Genomic DNA, 20,053 nt, shown 5'->3' on the forward strand with positions numbered 1-20,053 from the left:
CCCACATACCGAGGGTGAAGGTTAACATCGGGACGACACAGGAAACCGCTTGGCGGTGTCTCACCGTACAGTCTGGGCCGAGTCACTCCTCGTGGCGTTCTTCTCCTGCGTCCCCTCCACCAGCCGGGTGAGGAAGAGGACGGCGGCGAGCTGCTGGGTGTGGTCTGAGCCCGACCCGCCCTTCTTCAGGACGTCCACCACCTCCCCCAGCTTCTCCAGCACAGTCTTCTTGCCTTGCACCCGTGGGTTGTTAAACACTGCAGGAAGAGAACACAGGTGAGTAACAGCTCGCTCCGATACCTGAACCAAGTCTGGAACAGGCCCCGCCCCCACCTTTCATCTTGTCCTCCAGGTCGTCGGGGTATTTGCTGACGTCCTCTGTGGGTAGGTCACTCTCCGTCTCCGAGTTGCAGCAGCCAGAATCCACAGGAAGCTCTTTCTTGGCCTTTTTGGAGACGGAGCCCATCGCTGAGGACGAGGAGGTCGAGGCAGACGAGAAGCCCTGCCCTCCTCCGCCACCTCCACCCAGCCCGGACGAGCTTTCAGCTGCAGAGACGCACAAACGAGCACAGTGAGACAAGGGTGTGTCGAGGACGCGCCTTACGAGAGGCGTGTTGTTTGTTTTCTTACCCAGCAGCTCTTCGTCCTCTAGGCTGGCTCCGCCTCTCTTCAGGTAATGTTTGGTGAAGGCGTGGGAGCACAGCAGGTCGCCGAGGCACGACGACGGCAGCTTCTGCTTCAGGTAGTGCAGCAGCTTCTTGGCCACGTCTCCGGGCACCGACAGGCCGATGAGAGACGAGTCGTCCAGCTCCGCCTCCTGAGGACAGACGTGGTGACAATCAGGCTTTTCAAACCACAAACCCGGATCACATTTCACCGCAGACAAGCCAGGCGGCCGCCATCCCGCCCTCAGGCTCAGGTTGTACCATGTGACTGGGAGGCGCCCTCGCTCACCGTCGCTGCGATAAACTCTGCAGACTGATTTTTATTTTCAGAGAAAGTTTCAGCTTCTCGCGCAGCGACTCTTATCAAAGGACATCAGGTGATTTAGCGACACTCTTACGTCACAGGCAGCTGACGGTCAGATCCTCTCACCGCAATGATCCGCCTCCCCGCGCTCTGACTTTAAACCTCAAAGACGAAGGGGTCTCCTACCTGGTCGTCGAGGCTCTGCAGCAGGACGCCGTTGACCTCCTGCTGCTGCTTCGGCTCCAGTTTCTTGATGAAGAAGAGGATCTCCCACCACTCTGCTCTGCTCAGAGTGACCGGCTCCGTGTTCAGACCCTCGGACAGGTAGGGTAGAGAGTAGAGACCGCCGGGAGGCTTCGAGAAGAAGGTCTGGCTCACTGAGAGAAGAAGAGACGTGCTCAGACTGCGGAGGAAAGCAAAGGAGCAGCGGACGGTGCTCGGCTCTTACCTGCTGAGAGTTTGAGCGTCTCTGTCAGCGAGGAGGCCTTCTCCTGTGTCTCCTTCTCAGCCTGACTGCTGCTGCCGCTCCCCAGGATCTCCACCATGTGCCAGTGGACCCAGTAAGTCCTGGACAGGGAGTTCCAGTACACCTGAACACAGCAGAGAGCGGGTCAGAAGCAGGCTCAGGTTCACGCTGATCCGAGTGCAGTTTCTAACTCAAAAATAAGAGCACGAAATGTGGATGCAGCTCCGTGTACTCAGAGTGCTTTTATTCTGAAAGTATTCACAGCATTAAGCAAGCAAGCAATTTATTTATATAGCACTTTCAGATCAGCTGAACACTTGACATGCCAAACATGATACATTGAACATGTTAAAGAATAAGAAAAATAATAAAAATTAAAAAAATTAAAATGACATTTAAAACAATAAAATCAGGGTCAGACTGTGTCATAAGCCAAGGAGTAAAAATGGGTTTTAAGATGCGTTTTAAAAGTGGACAGTGAGGGGGCCTCTCTAATGTGCTGGGGCAGAGAAGGCCCCGCCCCCTCTGAGCTTCCTCTTGGACCTGGGTACCTCCAGGAGCAGCTTGTCAGCTGACCTGAGAGACCTGGGGGTGAGTAAGGATGCAGAAGCTCAGAGAGGTAAGTTGGGGCAAGACCGTTTAAGCATTTAAAAACAAACATGAGAATTTTAAAATGAACTCTAAGATATACAGGCAGCCAATGGAGTGAGGCGATGATGGGAGTTATGTGCTCTCTTGTACGAGTTCTGGTTAAAAGTCATGCAGCAGCATTTTGGACCAGCTGCAGACGAGAGAGAAGACGCTGACTAACTCCACAATACAGCACATTACAGTAATCCAAACGAGATGGAATAAAAGCATGGATTACCGTTTCAAAATGCGGCCTGGATAAAACAGGTCTTATCTTTGCCAAACGCCTTAAATAATAAAAACTGGACTTGACAGTAGCCCTAATTTGACTGTCTAATTTAAAATCACTGTCCATCTTAAAACCCAGGTTAGTAACAACAGGTTTAAAATACTCTGCCAGGGGTCTCAAATCAATAGACGAGGGTTCACAAGGTCCACTGAGACCAAACAGAATCACCTCAGTTTTGGTTGAATTACATCTTAGAAAGTTTAGGGACATCCAAGATTTAATGTCTTCTAGAGATGCTAGAAGTGGCTTAATAGCAGTGGAAGGATATTCCATGCCTTCTGAGGATGGTTCCCAGGGGCTGTAAATATAATGAAAAAAAGCAGAGGTCCTAAAATTGAGCCCTGCGGGACCCCAGACTGAAAGGCGGCAGAGGAGGACTCATACCCTGAAAGGTTAACACTAAAAGTTCTGTCAGAAAGATAAGACCTAAACCATTTCAAGGCAGTACCACGAATGCCTGCAAGATGGTGCAAGCGAGACAGTAAAATGCTGTGGTCTACAGTGTCAAAGGCAGCTGTTAGGTCAAGAAAGACAAGAACAACATGATTACCAGAGTCACAGGAAAGGAGGATATCATTAAAATCCTTTAAGAGTGCTGACTCCGTGCTATGAACGTTTTTAAAACCTGATTGGAAGACCTCTAGGACACCATTCTCCTTTAAAAAAAATCCATCAATTGGCAATGCACAATTTTTAGACATAAAGGACAACTTAGAGAGAGGCCTGTAGTTAGCCAACACAGTGTGGTCCAGGACAGGTTTCTTAAGCAAGGGTTGTACTATTTATTTATTTATTTATTTTCCGCCTTCGTTGTATATTGGTTTCTCTTCTTCTTACTTTAGCACCTTTGTGGTTCAGCTACCCAATTTCGCTGTGCAAGAAATTGCACAATGACAATAAAAAGCTCTACGTCTACTGCTGCATGCTTTAAATTAGCAGGGACTACACCAGATATTAAACTGCTGTTCATAACAGTAAGAACAGCCTGGCCTATGCTAGGAAAATCTCCTTAAAAAATTGTGGTGGGACAGGATCATTTGGGGAACCAGTGGGCCTCAGGTGGCCGACCACATCCTCTAAATAAGAAAGTCACAGGCTCAAACTGGTTAAAAACAGCAGAGCAAGGGATCGAGACAGAGGGGTCGGACTCAAACCAAGCACACCATTGTTTTTCTTGTGACATTACCAATAAGTTTGATGTGTCACATGACCCTCTTCCTATTGGAAAAGCAAAAGTTATCCAAGATGGCCGACTTCTAAATGGCCACCATGGTCACCACTAGGGCTGCATGATTAATCGTTAGAAAATCGCGATCTCGATTCATACTTATGTGCGATCTCATTTCCAAATGACAACGATTTAAAAAAAAAAAAAAAAATAAGACGACGATTGTACCGCATTTTGATCCGGGACGTACTCTGCATGAAAACAAGCGCTCACTCTTCCTGCTCAACAAATGACAAGGGCGGAGCCTTATACCACGTGATACAGAAGCTGTGCTGTGTGATGCTAAAATTAGCAGGAAAAAAACAACGGAGAGCACGTCACGGATGACGAGAAAGTGACAGGAGAAAATCCGTCCCGGTCAACCACCCAAACATCAATAACGGGAACCTTATACAGCGCTTCCCTATACACGTCGAACTCAAAGAAATTACGGAGGCTATCACTTATCACCTGACCAAAGATATGGCTCCCATCAACACTGTGCAAAACGAGAGATTTAGGAAAATGATCAACACCCTAGACTAGGGGTGGGTTTTTATAATCGATTTATCGATTAAAATAGATTCTGGCTTGGATAACTTAAAATTGATTCATTAAAATCCTGAATCGATTTTTTAATATAAATTTATTTTGCCCAAAATGCCAGAATTTCTGGTGAAATCTCACAAAATTTCAACAACCACCAAACAGCTAAGACAGTAAATGAGAGCAGGAACACGGATTCTGCACAAAGACAAAACCCGTGGATCAGAATCAGTTAGATGTCGCCTTTCTCACAGTCGGGGCTGGAAGCCGACAGCTCGCTGATTCTGATCTGGGCCTGGTGGCGCCAGTGTCCGGCAGCCTCACCTCTGTCAGTGCGCCCCAGGGTGGCTGTGGCTACAATGTAGCTGCCATCACCAGTGTGTGAATGTGTGTGTGAATGGGTGGATGACTGGATATGTAAAGCGCTTTGGGGTCCTTAGGGACTAGAAAAGCGCTATATAAATACAGGCCATCTGTCGGCGGGTCGGCGCTTTGTGTTCACGCCCTTTATGCGCTGATTCTAAAGCTGTTAGTTTTATCTCTCTCCAAACAATATTGACCGAACCAGCAGCAAAAGAAGATCCAAACTACGCTTCACATAAACATCGTCATGTATTCACTCTGACTTTTGCTGTTTTGCTTCGACCACGATGCACAGCTCTCTCTCTCTCTCTCTCTGTACTTCAACTTCAAGAACAGTTTCCCGTCTAAAAATCTGTTTTCTTCATTATTCGCTTGCTTGTTATGCACAAGACTACGTTGTATACAGCGCTGTCGGCCGACGTTTTTTTTTTCCGTTTTATATACTTCCAAAAAGAAAACCTAATTTCTGCCGTTCAATACTGAACAAATTTAAACTTTTTAAAATTATGCAAAATGCAAAACGCTTAGCCGTGTCTCTAATAAAACCTCTGTAACGTCAGAGGTGATGTTCATGTGTTGATTAATGGTTTTCTTTCGTTTTTGATGTACTGCAGAATATTTTTATAAAATCCAGGCCAGGAAAATCACCTTCATGTTTTTCTGTGTTTTATCTTCAGCTACTTTGACACAAAGGCCTCTGCTGTGATGCTCACACCTTGGATAAAGTCTTGCGTGTGTCAGCTTCCTTTTTATAGATACAAAAATATGTAAATGTTCTGATCTGAATTATACTTCTGACTGTCAAAATTTCCAAGATTCAAATCGAATTAAATCGAATCGTGGAACAAATCGATTCGGGACCTTGTGAATCGGCATTGAATCGATTCTAGAAATCAGTGACGATACCCAGCCCTACCCTAGACAAACGCTACACAGTGCCGTCCCGCAACTATTTGTCTATTGTTGCGCTACCTGCTCTGTACACGCAGCGTCGAGCAACGGTGGAGACGGAATTTCAAGCAGTACAACATTTTGCGGCAACAACAAAACGTGAGACATTTGTTGTTTTTATGTTTATTTATTGTTTTCATGTTCAGTCTCAACTGTTACGAAGTTGATGTGCAGTTAATAAGTGCAATAAATATTTATACTGGAAAAGAAAATCGTGAGAGAATCGTGATCTCAATTCTAAGCCAAAAAAAATCGTGATTCTCATTTTATGCAAAATCGTGCAGCCCTAGTCACCGCCCATCTTGAGGAGTTTGCCCCCTCACATATACTAATGTGCCACAAACAGGACTTTGATATCGCCAACCATTCCCGTGTTATTACGCTGTATCCATAGAAATGGCCCACCCTGTACACTGACAGCCAAATCTTCCTCTACACCTGGATGAAGCCCCACCCCCTACTTCAGCCGACCTATACGGGTTTCCTCACCTGTACAGGTGGCGAGCCGTCGTTGCTGTAGCGAAACTCTCCTTCGTCGCCGGCGCTCACCTCCTCGTAGTCCTCCAGCATGCGGACCATCATGCCGCTCTTCAGGTTGTCCTGGACGTACTCCACGTAGGCGGAGCGGCAGGTGAAGTCCGAGCGCGTTTTGAAACCATTTGCTTTCTTCTTTGGTGGTGTGGCGGCGGGGGCTGCGCCACCGGAGCTGGTGGTTAGAGTGACAGGGGAGGCGCAGAATCGAGGCTGAAAAATGGACCTGAGGACAGGGCGGGAAGCCTCCTCCCCTTGATCCTCCCCGCTAACCACAACTCCTGTGAGGTGGGCAGAGCCATCAAGCGGTTGGCGGTTACGGTCCCAGCCCATCACTCGGACCAGCTCCGAGATCAGGTTGGCCATGGCCATGGTGAAGTCAAACTCCCGCTGGACACGGAGCTGCTCCGTCTGGTGGGCGGAGCTGCTGGAGGAAGAGGCAGGAGAAGGGCAAGTGTCCAGCTTTTCAGAGCCTGACTCCGCCCCCGCCGTGTTGAGCTTGTCCATCAGAGACGTGACGCACAGGTAACGCTTCACCAGGGAGAAGAGCAGCTTCCCGGGAATCTGAACACACAGTCAAGCAGGTTTACTGCAGCGGCGCCCCCTGCTGGGCGGAGCCACAGAGGCGCACCTCTGACAACATAAAGAAATTAGTCTTACCTGCGGCAGGTGAATGCCCTCGAAGGAGATGCCGTGCTCCTCGGACGACGTGGTCTCGGCGAACAGCTCCAGCAGCGTGTAGCGGTTATCGAAGTCCATGTGTTGCTCGATGCCGTCCTGCTGGCTCAGAGACAGTAGCACATACGCCCGGCTGCCTGCGGGCGACACGGCGGGACACGCCCTCAGCGCCTGACACTACTCAATAACAGATCAATAGTCATTCCAGGAGGCATTGGCCCATACGCACACATTTATACTTTAAACCACTTACACTGTCAGCAGGGGGAGGAGCCAGGAGGGTGGAGGCAGTGTTTAACAGGGGCTTAAAACATCTGATCAACTTATTAACTGATTTTTTCAGACCGTGTCAGAGTAAACGCGGCATCAGGCTCGAACCGCGTTAGCGTTTAAAGCTCTCAGCTCTGAGGTGAAGACGAACGAATGAGGCGGAGCTTTAAGAGACGTCGAGCAGCTGAACACAGAATAAGCCTGAAAGAATCAAAGCTTTAGACAGATGTGGACCAGAGTCCATTCATAAAAACGCTCATTTTAGCCCGAGTGTGGAGCTGCTGCTGATTGGCTGCCTGCACCGACGAGTGCGTTTCTGGACCCTGACCGTAACAAGTGACAGGACGCACACTTCAACGTGGCGGATGTAGACAGAGATAAAATAGTTTGTCAAAAGCTCCAGTGACTGCTCGGCTTCACGCTGCTGCGATTACCATCAGTGATTAGAAGATTACTGAGAGAGCACGATCACAGCTTATTGATTATTAATCATCAGCACCGTTCTATCAGAGTACTGATCATGTGACAGGCGTTGATGTCATCGACTGTTTCAGAGGGAGCAGGGTACGCCAGGACTCCCTCCTCCATCAGTACGGGAGTTCAGAGATTCTCAGAACATGAAAACTTTCTTCTTCTGCTCCGACTCCAGCTCTGACGTGGAGAGACGTGAGGAGCAGTGTTGCTTCTCCAAGCAGGAATCAAACTGCTCCACGCCTTTGTGGCGTGTAAACATGGCTGCTATCCCTGCCTGAGGCCTGTTTAAAGGTTTGAGTCATCACCCCTCGACGCTCAGGCGGCTTCTCCAAAGTCCAGATCTAAATCTTAAGGCGACCACAATCTCGGCGTCTTAACGTCAGCTTCACGCTTCTGTCTTTGATCATTCTGCTAATCTCGGCCTGCACGCCTCAAACGGCCGGCCGCGGTGACACAGTACTCTGAACTTCCTACCCAGTTTTTTCTCGAGTCAGCTGAACATTTCTGTTGCCACGGTGACGTGATGTCAGGCTGTCTGAGGGTTCACAAACTAAAAACTTTAGTCCCAACATCATGACCGCCTCTGATTGGACATTCTCCCCGCTGGAAAACGCTTCTTCTCCCGATTCACGATCTCGGCAGCTCGATCTTTGTCGCGGTTTCCTGCTGAACGTTCTCACACGCTGACCAATCAGCAACACCTAAACACTGATGCAGCACTGGAGCACGCCGCCGACCTCGCCGAGCTCTTGTCGTGTATCTGACACCAAACCCACTGAAAAACATCCCTCTGCTCCGATTGGTCAGCTGGTCAAAGTTTTACATTTTACGCCACATTTTAGAGCAAGTTGGGAGGAGGAGGCGGCGTAGCCTTGGCCTATCAGCTGATCGTACTCAGCACAAACAGCTGTGACGCAGAGCGCACAGACGTCATTACTCTGATCGCTCCTCACGCTTCACTTCCCATTTCATTCATCACTTAAACTCCAGAGCGCCGCCCCAAACCTTAAAACACAACTGACCGTCACACAGACAGAAGACCCAGTCGGTCCTTTTTTAATATTCTGATGATTTTATCTCCCACAGCAGCTCCAGCTGTTAATTCTGTCCAACTACCACTGAGACTGTAAAAGAATACCAGCGCCTAATCCACCTGAGGACTCTGAAACAAGCCTGCAGTATCCTCACAGCCCACCGGGGGGGAACTAAACCCTGTGTCCGATCACAGCGCTGTTTAAAGACTGCTTACCTGCGTCATGCGAGGCAAGCGCGCGCAGCATCTTCCCGGCGCTTCGCCTCGTCTGAGTCTCCTTGTTGCACAGCAGCTCCATCAGCAGGTTGAGCGCGCCCGTCTCCTTAAAGACACCGACAAGCGAGCCAATGCTGGCGTAGGCGCTCAACACGTGGATGGTGTGCATGATGTTGATGGAGAAGTCGCTCTTCTTGGCCATCTGCTTCCGGGCTCGGCACACCAGGTTCTTCACGTCTTCCTTCATGTCCGACAGCTCCACCTCGTCAAAAGTGACGTCGGACGGGAACTCTGTGCCGCTTGAAATGCCCGAGTCGGAAGCCTCGCCGCCACGCTGCTTCTCCTGCTGCAGGGGACGCTGGGAGTCCATCTTCCTCTTGCCCAGCAGTGTGGGACAGTTGGCGTACACGTCCTCTGTCGACATCCACATCAGGATGTTTTCCGGTTTGGTTTCTCCAGACACGGCGCTCACGGACCCGCCCACTCCGGAGCTGACGCCGACCGTCCCGCCCGCTTCGCTGGCACCGCCTCCAGAGGTGGAGCCATCGTCGATGGCGACGAGGCACCAGCGAATCAGGTATTCCGTCTGCCCGTCGTGGGTGCGTCGCTGGCGAATCAGCTCCTCGGGATACGCCTGCAGTTTCGGGCCGAGCTGGACCAGCAGGTTCCCATTGCGGCGTTCGCCAACCATGGTCACTGATGGGAGGAGCCAGAAAAGGAGAAGTGGTTATTCAAAGAAAAGAAGGTCGCTTATTCATGTTTCAGTAAACTTACTTTACTGCATTCTGATGTCAAGACGTTCTAAAATGACCAAAAAAGGGACTGGACTTTGGCTTGAGGAAAGTGGCAACCAATGATCTCCAAACCAAACTCCAGTCAGAAATCTGCAGATTTTATAATCGTTATTCTTTCGGGTCCTCTCTTTAAAACAATTACTCTGACTGAACATGTGTGTGAAGGAGGAGGACTTCTGAAATGAAAGTGAAAGAGTAAAATATGCAGGCCCAAAGAGAAATGCCTCAAATTTTAACTGTACTTTTGTGGCGGGAATAAAGTCATGCAAGACCACACCGAGTTTTATTGTATTCTAAAATGATCAAAAATGTAACTGGAGTTTGGTGTCAGAGTTAAAACAGTGTACAACCAGCAGGTCTTCTATGACTTCTCATAAAAAGAAACTAAAATTAACCAGAATCCGACTAAAGTTTCATCAGGAGGCCACGAGAAAATGACATCACCTGAAGTATAACTCCGTTTTTGTTGAGAAAGAGGAAAAAAAAGAAAAGTTGATCAACCCAAAGAAAATCGTGAAAATAACTAAAAGGACCAGAAAGTGAATGGAGCTGTGGCATAAAGACAAGTAATACATGTGACTGTAGTGTGATGTCAGCGGTCACATCTGCACATTTTTCACTGGATTCTGAAGAATGTGCAGAAATCAAACTCACTGGACTTTGGTGATGGGGTGAACTCTGCAGATGTGACTGGAGCTGGGTATAGAGAAGATCACTCTAAGAGGATCACAACTCCGAGTGGATGTTGGTGTGAAATAAAACGGATGTGACGCTAGTTTGATGTCAGGGCAAAATTTGTGGATTTCTGACAGGAGTTCGGTGGAAGCACAAAGTCGGCTGGTTTCCAGCTGCGTTTCGGCCCTGGGACGATCCCAGTGCGTCTCCCCGCTGTCAGCTGAGCGTGCGCTCCAACGGCTGCTAGCTTCATCGGGCTACGTCTAAAACTTGGGTAAGAAGGGGACTAATTTCTGGAGTCACCCGTGCTCGCCGCTGCCCTGCCTTTAGCGCAGTGTCATTAATGAAGTCAAAGTGACTTTTCATTGCATTAGCTCACTGACAGTCCTGTAGATTCAGGAATTAGCCGGGCACTTGATTTTTTTTTTTAATCTGAACGCAACAAGCTAAGGCTGCTAAGGCTAGTTTGCTGCCGCAGTTAGTTTCACCTTTAACCGCAAAAATCTGCGCTTTGTGCGCACTTTGTCAAAGCTGCGGTACGCTTTGTTGGTTAACCTGCCAGCTAACTACCCATCACACCTAACCAGCTAACTTTTACTCATGGTGAGCCATATGGACTTGCACTCAAAATGTCACACCAAAGCCCGTGTAAAAAAAGCTCGATTTAACCTTAAACCGCCCGCTGATCAAACTCACTCACTCTCTTTTGCTCTATAGAATATTCTAGTAAATTCGGCGCCTCCAACTTCCCGTTTTTAAACACAAGTTATAATGAAGTCTACATCCAGTCTGCCGCTCTGCATCATCGTCACCTCAGACATACTTCAGAGGACGAGCCAACAGTTCCCGACTGAGCCCTGGTGGCGATAACGTGCCGTATCAGAGTGCCGAACCGAAGCTCGCCACCGACAAGCTCGCCACACGTCTCAGACACGGACGGGACTGCGCGTGTTTCTGCTCTCCGAAGAGCGTTTGTTCTGAATTAGCAGTTTTCTGAATGGAGTTTGGTGCGCCGCTCTCAGGGCGGCTCAGGGTGGGCTATGTGGATGTGAACGGAGGGCCTCCGGCAGGAAAGCGGTTCCGCGGGCATCCACGGCCCGGCCCGTAGGACCAGCCGAGTGTCAGGTAAGTCCGGCTTACCTACTGCGTCACAGGCCTTCCCCCCGCTCTGAGTGCCCCCCCTGGAGCGCTGTTTTCGCTTCCTTCCTAAGGTTTCGTTTCTTAGCCCGCCGGTGTGGCTCTGCTCGCTCTCAGCCAGAGCTCCGCACTCCTGGATGCGCATTTGCGCACTGTGACAGGAACAGCGTCACTAACGGCCTCTTCTTGGACGCACGCGCCGACACTTTTCTTCTTCGCTGGGTTCAAAACTACGATTAAATGAGCAGCGCGCACCCCGCTGGACGGCAGTGAGACATCAGCCCAACGAGTCCAACAGGGAAGGCGAAAACATCAGAGAGGTCTGTGTAGGTGTAACTAACAGGTACGCAGGTGCAACAAATAGGTAAGTGTAACAGACAGGTGTAAGTAACAGTGTAACCGCAGAGGGTCAGGTACAGGTGAGATATATTAAGTTAAGGACTCAGTGTGACATGGAGGAAGGGCCTGGCTAACCCTTGCACATTAATATTATTATTGCTGTTTGGAGAGGAAAGCTCCAAAAACAAAAGTGTTCTGTTTTCTGAGTTACAGACATGGCAGTAACTCCTCCTGTCCCGGGGTCCTCCTCCAATGTACGAGCATCCCATTTCACACTGATTGAAGATTAAATATCAGTTTTTAATTTCTTGTATTTTCTTCATTTTTCACTACCTGATGCTTTCCCCTCAGTCTGCAGGGAGGAGCGCCTGGAGGCTCACAGGTGTATGTGCTGCAGTAAAGCGTCCACAGCTGCAGGGGGTGCTGACGTTTAATCTGTGAACTGCAGCAGGAACTGACCGAAGAATGAAAACAGGAAAGGAAGTTTGAAGTCAGCTGGAAATTTGGTTCTAAAGAATTTTGAGTGGTGAAGATAAAAATGAGTAAATTCAAGACAAAATCAGATTTTCATTTTGTTTCCAACATTCAGACCTCAGCGTGAGGGTGTGACTGTGGGCCCTGAGTGTGGTCTGACATGAGGTGTGCTGCATCTTTTTCTTTTTTTTTGCATCTGTTAGATCTGCCCTGGACCTGTGAGGTGGATGAAGCTGTGCAGGTCTCCAGTGAGCGTGAAGGTGATGCAGCATTTTTCATTTGTGCTGATTTATGTTTCCCTCTGCAGGAGTGACCTGATGTTGTGATGTGTGGATCACTGAAGGCACTTTTACCTTTAAGCTGCTTCAGCACTTCCCTTTTGTGCAGCTCATATTAAACATGAGGACAAATCTTACACAGTAAAACACACAAAAACACTCCTGCTTGCTTTAAAAAAAAAAGGTGGTGTGGGTGGAGCGGGATAACAGGGAATGAGGACTCCATCATTGCGTACAGCACGCCCTACATCCTGTTTAGTTTCGGTTACTATCCATGAATTTAGTTTGGAGCTTATTCTTCTGCTTTGACAAGTTCTTCTCACTCAGATGTTTGACGTTTTTTTCCTCAGCCTCCTCCAAAATTCTCTGCTTCATCCTGATCTCCCCTCCGTCACCTCCTCCCTCCTGAGGTGTGGTCTGTTCCTGGACTCTCTGAAAGCAGCTGTGCTTGAGTCCCTGTTCAGAATAATCCTTCTTTACCTGACACCGGCCTCTCTGCAGTTCATCCTCTGTCTGAAGCGAGATATTTAACTCCTCCCCATTTTCCACACAGCTTATCTCTGATTGGCTACCCCACACAAACAGCAGTTGGGCGGGGTTTCAGCAGGTCCCAAGAGTTCAAATCCAACCCAAGATCTATAACACCAACGTTAATGAATTAACAACTGCGTGGAAACCTGACTCCGTCCCCAGTGCTTCCACTGGAGGTACGGGGCTCGGCAGCAGCAGCTGATCGGCTGCATTGATGACCTGATCCGATGCATTGGTGACCTGATCGGCTGCATTGATGACCTGATCCGATGCATTGGTGACCTGATCGGCTGCATTGATGACCTGATCCAATGCACTGATGACCTGATCAGATGCATCAATGACCTGATCCGATGCACAGATGTTTGTCCATGATGCACAAAAGCAAACCGCTCAGACGAGCTGTGAGCTCCTCGTCTACAGTGATGTGACACACTGATGAAATCAAACCATCACTCATACCAGGTTTAATGGGACCTGATGAAGTTTTAGTGGGTGTACTCTGTCTGAAAAGTGTTTATGACAGAAAGTGTGGTTCATTTTAAAATGTCCTGTTTCCATGACGCCTGATGGAATATCTCACCCTGACATTCTCTCTCTTGACTCTTCCCTCGTTTATATTTTGTTTAGTCTCTACAAGATTTTTTCTGCATGAAAAGCAGCAGGTGGAGTTGAGACATCTAAAGCTACGTTCACACTGCAGGTGAAGGTGCATCAAATCCGTCTTTTTTGATCCTATGCGACCCATATCCGATCATGGTCTAACAGTGTGAACGGCACAAATCCGATCTGGGTCACTTTCGTATGTGGTCCTGAATCCGACACATATCTGATGTTTTAGAAAGCGACTGCTGTTTGATGGTCATGTCGCACTAAATCCGTCTTTTACGTCACTGACACAAGACAGACGCCAATTATCAGCGCTGGAGAAGCGCCCGAGATTCCTGGCCATCCAGTATAGATGTTAGTGAGACTGTTGGGAAGACAACGTTGGAGAAACGTGAACATTTTATTTGTACTGTATAATCTGCAGCTATCCTTTGAAGCACCGCCCCTCTAAAACAGCAATAAGGATCATTATTAGGCCAAATGTAGATAACAAAATAACTTTATGACTTAAAGCAAAATTGGGAAACGTAAAGTCCGAAACAAGACTTTATATGAAGGCCATCAGTCAAAGAATACTGTTGCTCTGGGTCTAAACAGAGCGCGTTGTGTGTGACGTCTTCGTTTGCGCATGCGGCCGCTTTGAGGGTTCACACTAGAGCGTGTTTGCTGTCGCATTTTATTTGTAGACAAAAAAATCGGATTTGAGCTTTAAGACCTGCAGTGTGAACGTAGCCATAGTTAGAATCGTAGGGCTGGCTTCCCTGACGACCAAAAAGATATCCAAGCACCCCGGATGTTCCCATTCCAGTCCAGAAGCCTCCTCCTGTTCCAGGAGCTGCCTGGCCTCCTGGGTACTGGTGCCTGTGAGTGTAATCACTGTGGAAACATGCATGAACTGAGTGTGAAGGAGATCTGGAACAGATTCGGTTTGTAATATTAGAACATCAGGACGATGTCTCCCAGCTAAAAACAAAGGGAGATGTCAAAAATTCAACATTAATTGAATTTCTGAATTTTTTGAGAAATTCCTGGATGCAGATCAGGATCAACTCCAAACTAAAACCAGTTCTAAGTCCGAGCAAATATCTTCAAATGTTCTTTAGATCATTGAGAAAGATGTCCCACGGGAGAGGCGGAGCCTGCGATTGGTCAGCAGGTCTGACTTCAGGAGTCCAAACCTGGACGTTTTCAAGGACGATTTATTCGATTCGTCATGTTTGATGTGAGGGGCTTTAGGACCCTGTGGAAGAAGTCTCTGCTGACACACACCTCCTCTGTATTCAGCGCACATGCCTCTTCTCTCCTCCTCCTCCTCCTCCTCTCCACCTCCTCTCTGCAGGAGAATCATTCTCGGAGCAGACGGACACCTGCCTGCCCGCCTGCCTCTCTCCTCTTACGGCTTTTTTGGAAATACGGAGCTTCGCATCGGGAACCCGCCGCCTCTCAGCCCGCTCAGAGCGCACCCAACGCGGCTGCGGGACGGCCGCGGGGGTCGCTGTCACGCCTGGATGCGCAGATGGATGGACGATGAATGGATGGACGGCTCTCGTGTCTCACCTTGGGAGGTGAGTATGTGCGCGTGTTTGTGTGTGTGCGCGTGTGGCTATCACCGTGCTGACGTCAGAGCCGGTGAGTGTCGGTATTCGGGTTTACGATGAGGGTTTTTCTGTAAACATCCGTGCACGTGCGTGTGCGCGCTGTCCATGCACGTGCGCCTGTCGGTGGTGTGGGCGCAGCTTTGAAGATGAGCTTTATTATTAATGTGCTGTGGATTATTTGATGTGAGCCGCAGCTCACAGAGTCACAAATACCCCAAAAACGTCAGGAACACCTCCAACACCACAGCCAAGGAAGCACCACAATATCTGAAGGCTGTAGGGAGGGAGGGCCGAGGCACAAAATCCTTTATTAGAGCTCTAATATACCAGGTGCTTCAGGTGTTTAAGGTTTCACACACGCTGCTGACGCCAGATATTCCAAACAGACCATCATCTGGTCCCAATATGAAGCAGCAAACACAGCAGTGCAGAAATGTCCCCGTATGTCAGATTGTCCTCCTGCTGATGGTTTCCTGCCAAAACATAAAAGGACCTCAGGTGTTTATCAAGGCATCTCATCGGATGCAGGATGCAGCTCAGCAGGTGAATCCTCTGACACACACACCACGTTTGCAAACACACGTCACACGGGTGCATGTGTCCGTGCTGTGAGGACAGCAGGACAGGCCTCTTCGTGCTTTTTCCTGGATCGGTTTCACAGAGATCCCTTCATACCCCTCAGACCCCGCCCACTACCTGTTTGACCCACCACCCTCTGCACCACGCCTTGGGTCAGTCAGGTCCCACACCTCCAGGCTCCCCTGGGCTATTCGGACTGTTACCCTGCCCACTCGCCACACCAATCTGAGCCATGTTCTGAGCGACCGTCACACACGGACCAGCGCCTTTCGTTGCACTTCCTGCGTTGTTCTCCAGTGTGTGCCTCTATCTCATTTTGTATTTATTCCTGCTGTCACAGTTGGTGTGGAACACCAGTACAATGACATCAATGGGCTTTTCTATTCTAGCTTCTCTTTTTCTATTTTCCAGCAAAGTTCAGTATGCAATGCCTGACCCTTGACCTCTGACCTCTCTGAGAGACCCCTTGAGGAGGAAACGAGTTCTGAGGAGAGATGGAAGGTGGAGGAAACAAGGAGAGCCGAGGAGAAGAGCCTGAAACCTCCTCCGGGCTTGGGAGAGTCTCACGGAGAGGAGGAGGAGAAGCCTGCAGACAAAATGGCCTGATCAACACGCACAGGCTGGGGGCGGAGCCTCGGGAGGTGCTACTGTCAGTGTACTCTGCTCCTCAGTATCAGGGTCACGTGGTGGTGAGCACCTCCCCTCAGCAGGAGCACAGCAGGGGTCCTCCCCAGCTTCTGAACCCCAGCACTCTCCTGCCCCAGCATGGGGTGCCAGACCCTCGCCTCAGGCCGGCCCCCGGCCTCTTCCTGTGCCCGGAGAGTGTCCTGCGGGCCTGGGGGGAGGCTGGGGGAGGCGACTGCTGTGAGACCACCTTCATAGAGGGACTTGGACCAGAAGCCTCCTCTTCTTCTGCCGCCACCGTCTCCACAAAGGAGGTGCTGCTGTTTGCTGATGGGAAGTATCTGGAGTTTTCTGGTGAGGAGGCAAAGATTCACACACTGTCCTATGACATCGACGACGATGACGACTTCCAGGAGCTCGAGGTAAATAAGCTCTTTTCACCTCATGTTCACACACTCACACTCTGATGATGGGTTGGGGAAAACTCTGGCTTCAGAACCCCAAATCCAAGCACCGACCTTCTGATTGGTGGATGACCCACTCTGCCTCCTGAGCCCGAGGTGAGGGCAGAGGTCTGAAGAACGAGTGCCGGGACTCTTTTTCTAGTTCTGATTGAAAAGTGTCATCGACACAAATTCACTGAGGGAAAACAGGCACTGCAGTTCCTCTCATGTCCACTAGATGCTGCTGTGAAACGTCTCTGCGGTAGTCAAAACGGGCTTCCTCGTGGGTGCTACCACACCAAGGAAGCATGGCTGAAACACCAATGTTTTTGCCATTTAAAGTCATTGCTATGACAACAACAACCGCATCACAGTGGAACAATGTTAACAAAGTTCCCACATTGATTAGTGGTCCAGTCAGATCTTCTCTAACAGAGGAAGAACCAGACATGAGAGCCACTGTGAGTCAGCTCGTGAGGCTTGGTTTGGTGATCAGTGAGCTCACCACGATGGAGGTCAGGGCATCAAATCGAAATATATATAAAATAGCGTTTGAACACAAACCTGTCTGTGCTGTAGTAGGTGACATTCATGAAGCACATCCAGCAGAGTTTGGAAATCAGCTGATATCTGCTTTCATCAGAGACATCAAGAAAGTCAAGATTTAAAGTGTCTGCGGTGTTACTGTTATAGCTGAGCTCTGAAGGAGCTTTTGTGGCTGCTGGCTCATCGTCTTGGCTTAGTGATTTCTGGTCATCATCAGTCACTCACAGATAGGGATGGGTATCGTTTAGGTTTTATCCGATACCGGTGCCAAATCGGTACTTTTGAAACGGTGCCGGTGCTCAAACGGTGCTCAAACGGTGCTCAAACCGGTGCTTAAAGAATGGAGAACACAAAATTGGTCCAAAAACCTCTCATGTTCATCTGTTTTTTGTAAAAAGATAACAATGTTAGCCTTTTCTGCAGCTATGGGGCATATATGGTATCACTCTTGGCTGGAAGCAGTGCTTAAACAATGGAAAAAACACAAACTTTGTCCTAAACCTCTCATGTTTAACTGTTTCCCACTTTTTCTTTGGTCATTTTAGCCTTTTTGGCCAGGGTGCAGGGAGCATCTGCCATCAAACAAGAAGACAGCCGCATGTAGCTATGATGATGTTTGCTAGTTCACCTTACATGCATTAATGTAATAACGTGGTTAGCCTACTCAACGTAAATTACACACGAACAACATTAAGCTACTCACGCAGAGAAGAACGGCTGCTGCTATCAAATACGGCGCATTTCTCGGCTTTAAAAAAAACGCTATGCGTCGCCAGGTGTTTCATCGGATTCGAGGTGTTACCTCCTTTGACAGTATCACAGTATCAGCTTAAAGCACTTGTTGCTGCTGAGTTTGCATATTTTGCTGTGAAGTACAGCCAGACTTTTGACCGCTTCGCCTTGGACATTTTTAATCTGTAGCTCTGCGCTAACAGAACGTACGTACCTGGCCCCGCCTACTATCCTCGGAAACGTAAAACGATTGGCTAAAAGTGTATCACAGCTCAGGAAAAAAAAAGCACCGAAATAAAGCACCAAAATGTGCGCTGCTTTTCAGTCTGGTTACTACCGTTTATGTCAGAATGGCACCGGACACCGGTACCCATCCCTACTCACAGATGCTCTAAAGTTTTTCAAGCGTTGCAGATGTTCTGACTACTTCAGACCTCCTGGGCAACAGCTCGTTGCTCCCCTTTGGGTATAAACGTACATTTTTACTATTGTGACTGTGAGCTGTGGCATCCAAGGGGCAGAAACAGCTTCCTCTGGGCTCTTTAGAGATCAGGTGAGGAACCTGCACTTTGAGGGATCTCAGAATGAAGGAGGTGTTTCAGATCAGATCTGATCAGGCTCAGGGTTCCTCCTGGATGCTTCTCTTTGGAAATGTTTTAGCCATGCCCAGAAATATGGAGGACGACAAGAGCCCCGCGCATCGAAATAAAACATTCTGTGCTTAATTAATGAATTGTAGAATAAAATCTGCATTTGTAAATTCATTTTTGAATTCAAATTTTATAAACTGCATTTCAAAATCCATTTCCCTTTCCTGTTCGCTCAGGGATTAACATGTGGATTAGCAGTTGGATTAACAACTTCATTTTAAAAATCCTGCTGCTATTCAAATTAGCCACACCGTGGGATGTAAGGAGCTCTCTGATTGGTTGGTCAGACACAGGCTGTCTGCCAGCCTGGATTTTTCTAGCTATGAGCTAGAAAAATCCAGGCTGGCCCTGAGTTAATCCCTGAGCGAACAGGAAAGGGAAATGGATTTTGAAATGCAGTTTATAAAATTTGAATTCAAAAATGAATTTACAAATGCAGATTTTATTCTACAATTCATTAATTAAGCACAGAATGTTTTATTTCGATGCGCGGGGCTCTTGTGGTCCTCCATACAGAAACCCCACCGGATCCATCCAGAACTAGATGGAACGATCATAGTCTAAGGATGTTGAAAAGAAAAGGGACCGGGCTTCTTTCAGGTACTTCAAGCTCCTGAGATTACCATGACCTGGACGACTGAGAACATACAGACACATGGAAACGTTAGACGTTCTGTCTGACCTGGGAACACCTCTGGATAACAGGAAGTGAAGCTAGTAAAGAAACATCTGGATCTGATTTTTGAACAGGGCAGGTGGGAGGATGGATGGAAGGATGAATTGAAGGCTAGAGGGAATTACAGACAGACAGGTGGATGGATGGACGGTTGGAAGTCCGTCCATCGGTCCGTGCTGGGAGTCAGAGTGCTTCCTGCAGAATGAGATTAGCACTCAGAGCTGCAGCTCTCTGAGCGACACGTTTGACCTCCTAACAGCCAATCGCATTAAAGACGATTAGCTGAGATTTTGTCTCACTGAAGTCCAGCGTTAATCTACTCTGCAGCTCTGATGGGTGTGTGTGAGTGTGTGAGTGTGAGTGTGAGTGTGTGAGTGAGTGTGAGTGTGTGAGTGAGTGTGTGAGGGTGAGTGTGTGAGGGTGTGTGTGTGTGAGGGTGTGTGTGTGTGAGGGTGTGTGTGTGTGAGGGTGTGTGTGTGTGTGAGTGTGAGTGTGTGAGTGTGAGTGTGTGAGGGTGAGTGTGTGAGTGTGAGGGTGAGTGTGAGTGTGAGTGTGTGTGTGAGTGTGTGAGGGTGTGTGAGTGTGAGTGTGTGAGTGTGTGTGTGTGAGTGTGTGAGTGTGAGTGTGTGAGTGTGAGTGTGTGAGTGTGAGTGTGTGAGGGTGAGTGTGTGAGTGTGAGGGTGAGTGTGAGTGTGAGTGTGTGTGAGTGTGTGAGGGTGTGTGTGTGAGTGTGAGTGTGAGTGTG

General features: G+C 48.6%; 2 protein-coding genes across 5 annotated transcripts in view; one reads left to right on the forward strand and one right to left on the reverse strand.

Annotated features, from left to right (window-relative positions):
- cul9 (cullin 9) overlaps positions 1-11,392 on the reverse strand; it is a 28,793-nt gene extending 17,401 nt beyond the window's left edge. Inside the window, exons 1-9 of the mRNA XM_085428273.1 lie at positions 11,233-11,392; positions 8,624-9,319; positions 6,613-6,767; positions 5,911-6,516; positions 1,418-1,559; positions 1,156-1,346; positions 631-817; positions 334-546; positions 65-257 (exon numbers count right to left, since the gene is read on the reverse strand). Of these exons, the coding sequence (XP_085284399.1) occupies positions 65-257; positions 334-546; positions 631-817; positions 1,156-1,346; positions 1,418-1,559; positions 5,911-6,516; positions 6,613-6,767; positions 8,624-9,319; positions 11,233-11,374 (2,525 nt within the window). The 5' untranslated portion in view covers positions 11,375-11,392. The remainder of the gene's footprint in view (positions 1-64; positions 258-333; positions 547-630; positions 818-1,155; positions 1,347-1,417; positions 1,560-5,910; positions 6,517-6,612; positions 6,768-8,623; positions 9,320-11,232) is intronic.
- Positions 11,011-20,053, forward strand: part of syndig1 (synapse differentiation inducing 1) — a 25,272-nt gene continuing 16,229 nt past the window's right edge. Inside the window, exons 1-6 of one of the 4 annotated variants that reach the window (XM_085428270.1) lie at positions 11,011-11,217; positions 11,782-11,822; positions 11,920-12,110; positions 12,246-12,302; positions 12,671-15,025; positions 16,049-16,683. In XM_085428270.1, coding sequence (XP_085284396.1) covers positions 16,132-16,683 — 552 coding nt within the window. In that variant the 5' untranslated portion in view covers positions 11,011-11,217; positions 11,782-11,822; positions 11,920-12,110; ... (1 more) ...; positions 12,671-15,025; positions 16,049-16,131. Of the gene's footprint in view, positions 11,218-11,781; positions 11,823-11,919; positions 15,026-16,048; positions 16,684-20,053 lie in introns of all 4 variants that reach the window. The other 3 variants (XM_085428269.1, XM_085428268.1, XR_014914349.1) reach the window with 3 other exon arrangements.

The sequence above is a fragment of the Rhamphochromis longiceps genome, linkage group LG13 (genome assembly GCF_057381845.1).
Source record: "Rhamphochromis longiceps isolate RC_006_pf linkage group LG13, R_longiceps_female_GT1.1, whole genome shotgun sequence".
NCBI lineage: Eukaryota > Metazoa > Chordata > Actinopteri > Cichliformes > Cichlidae > Rhamphochromis > Rhamphochromis longiceps.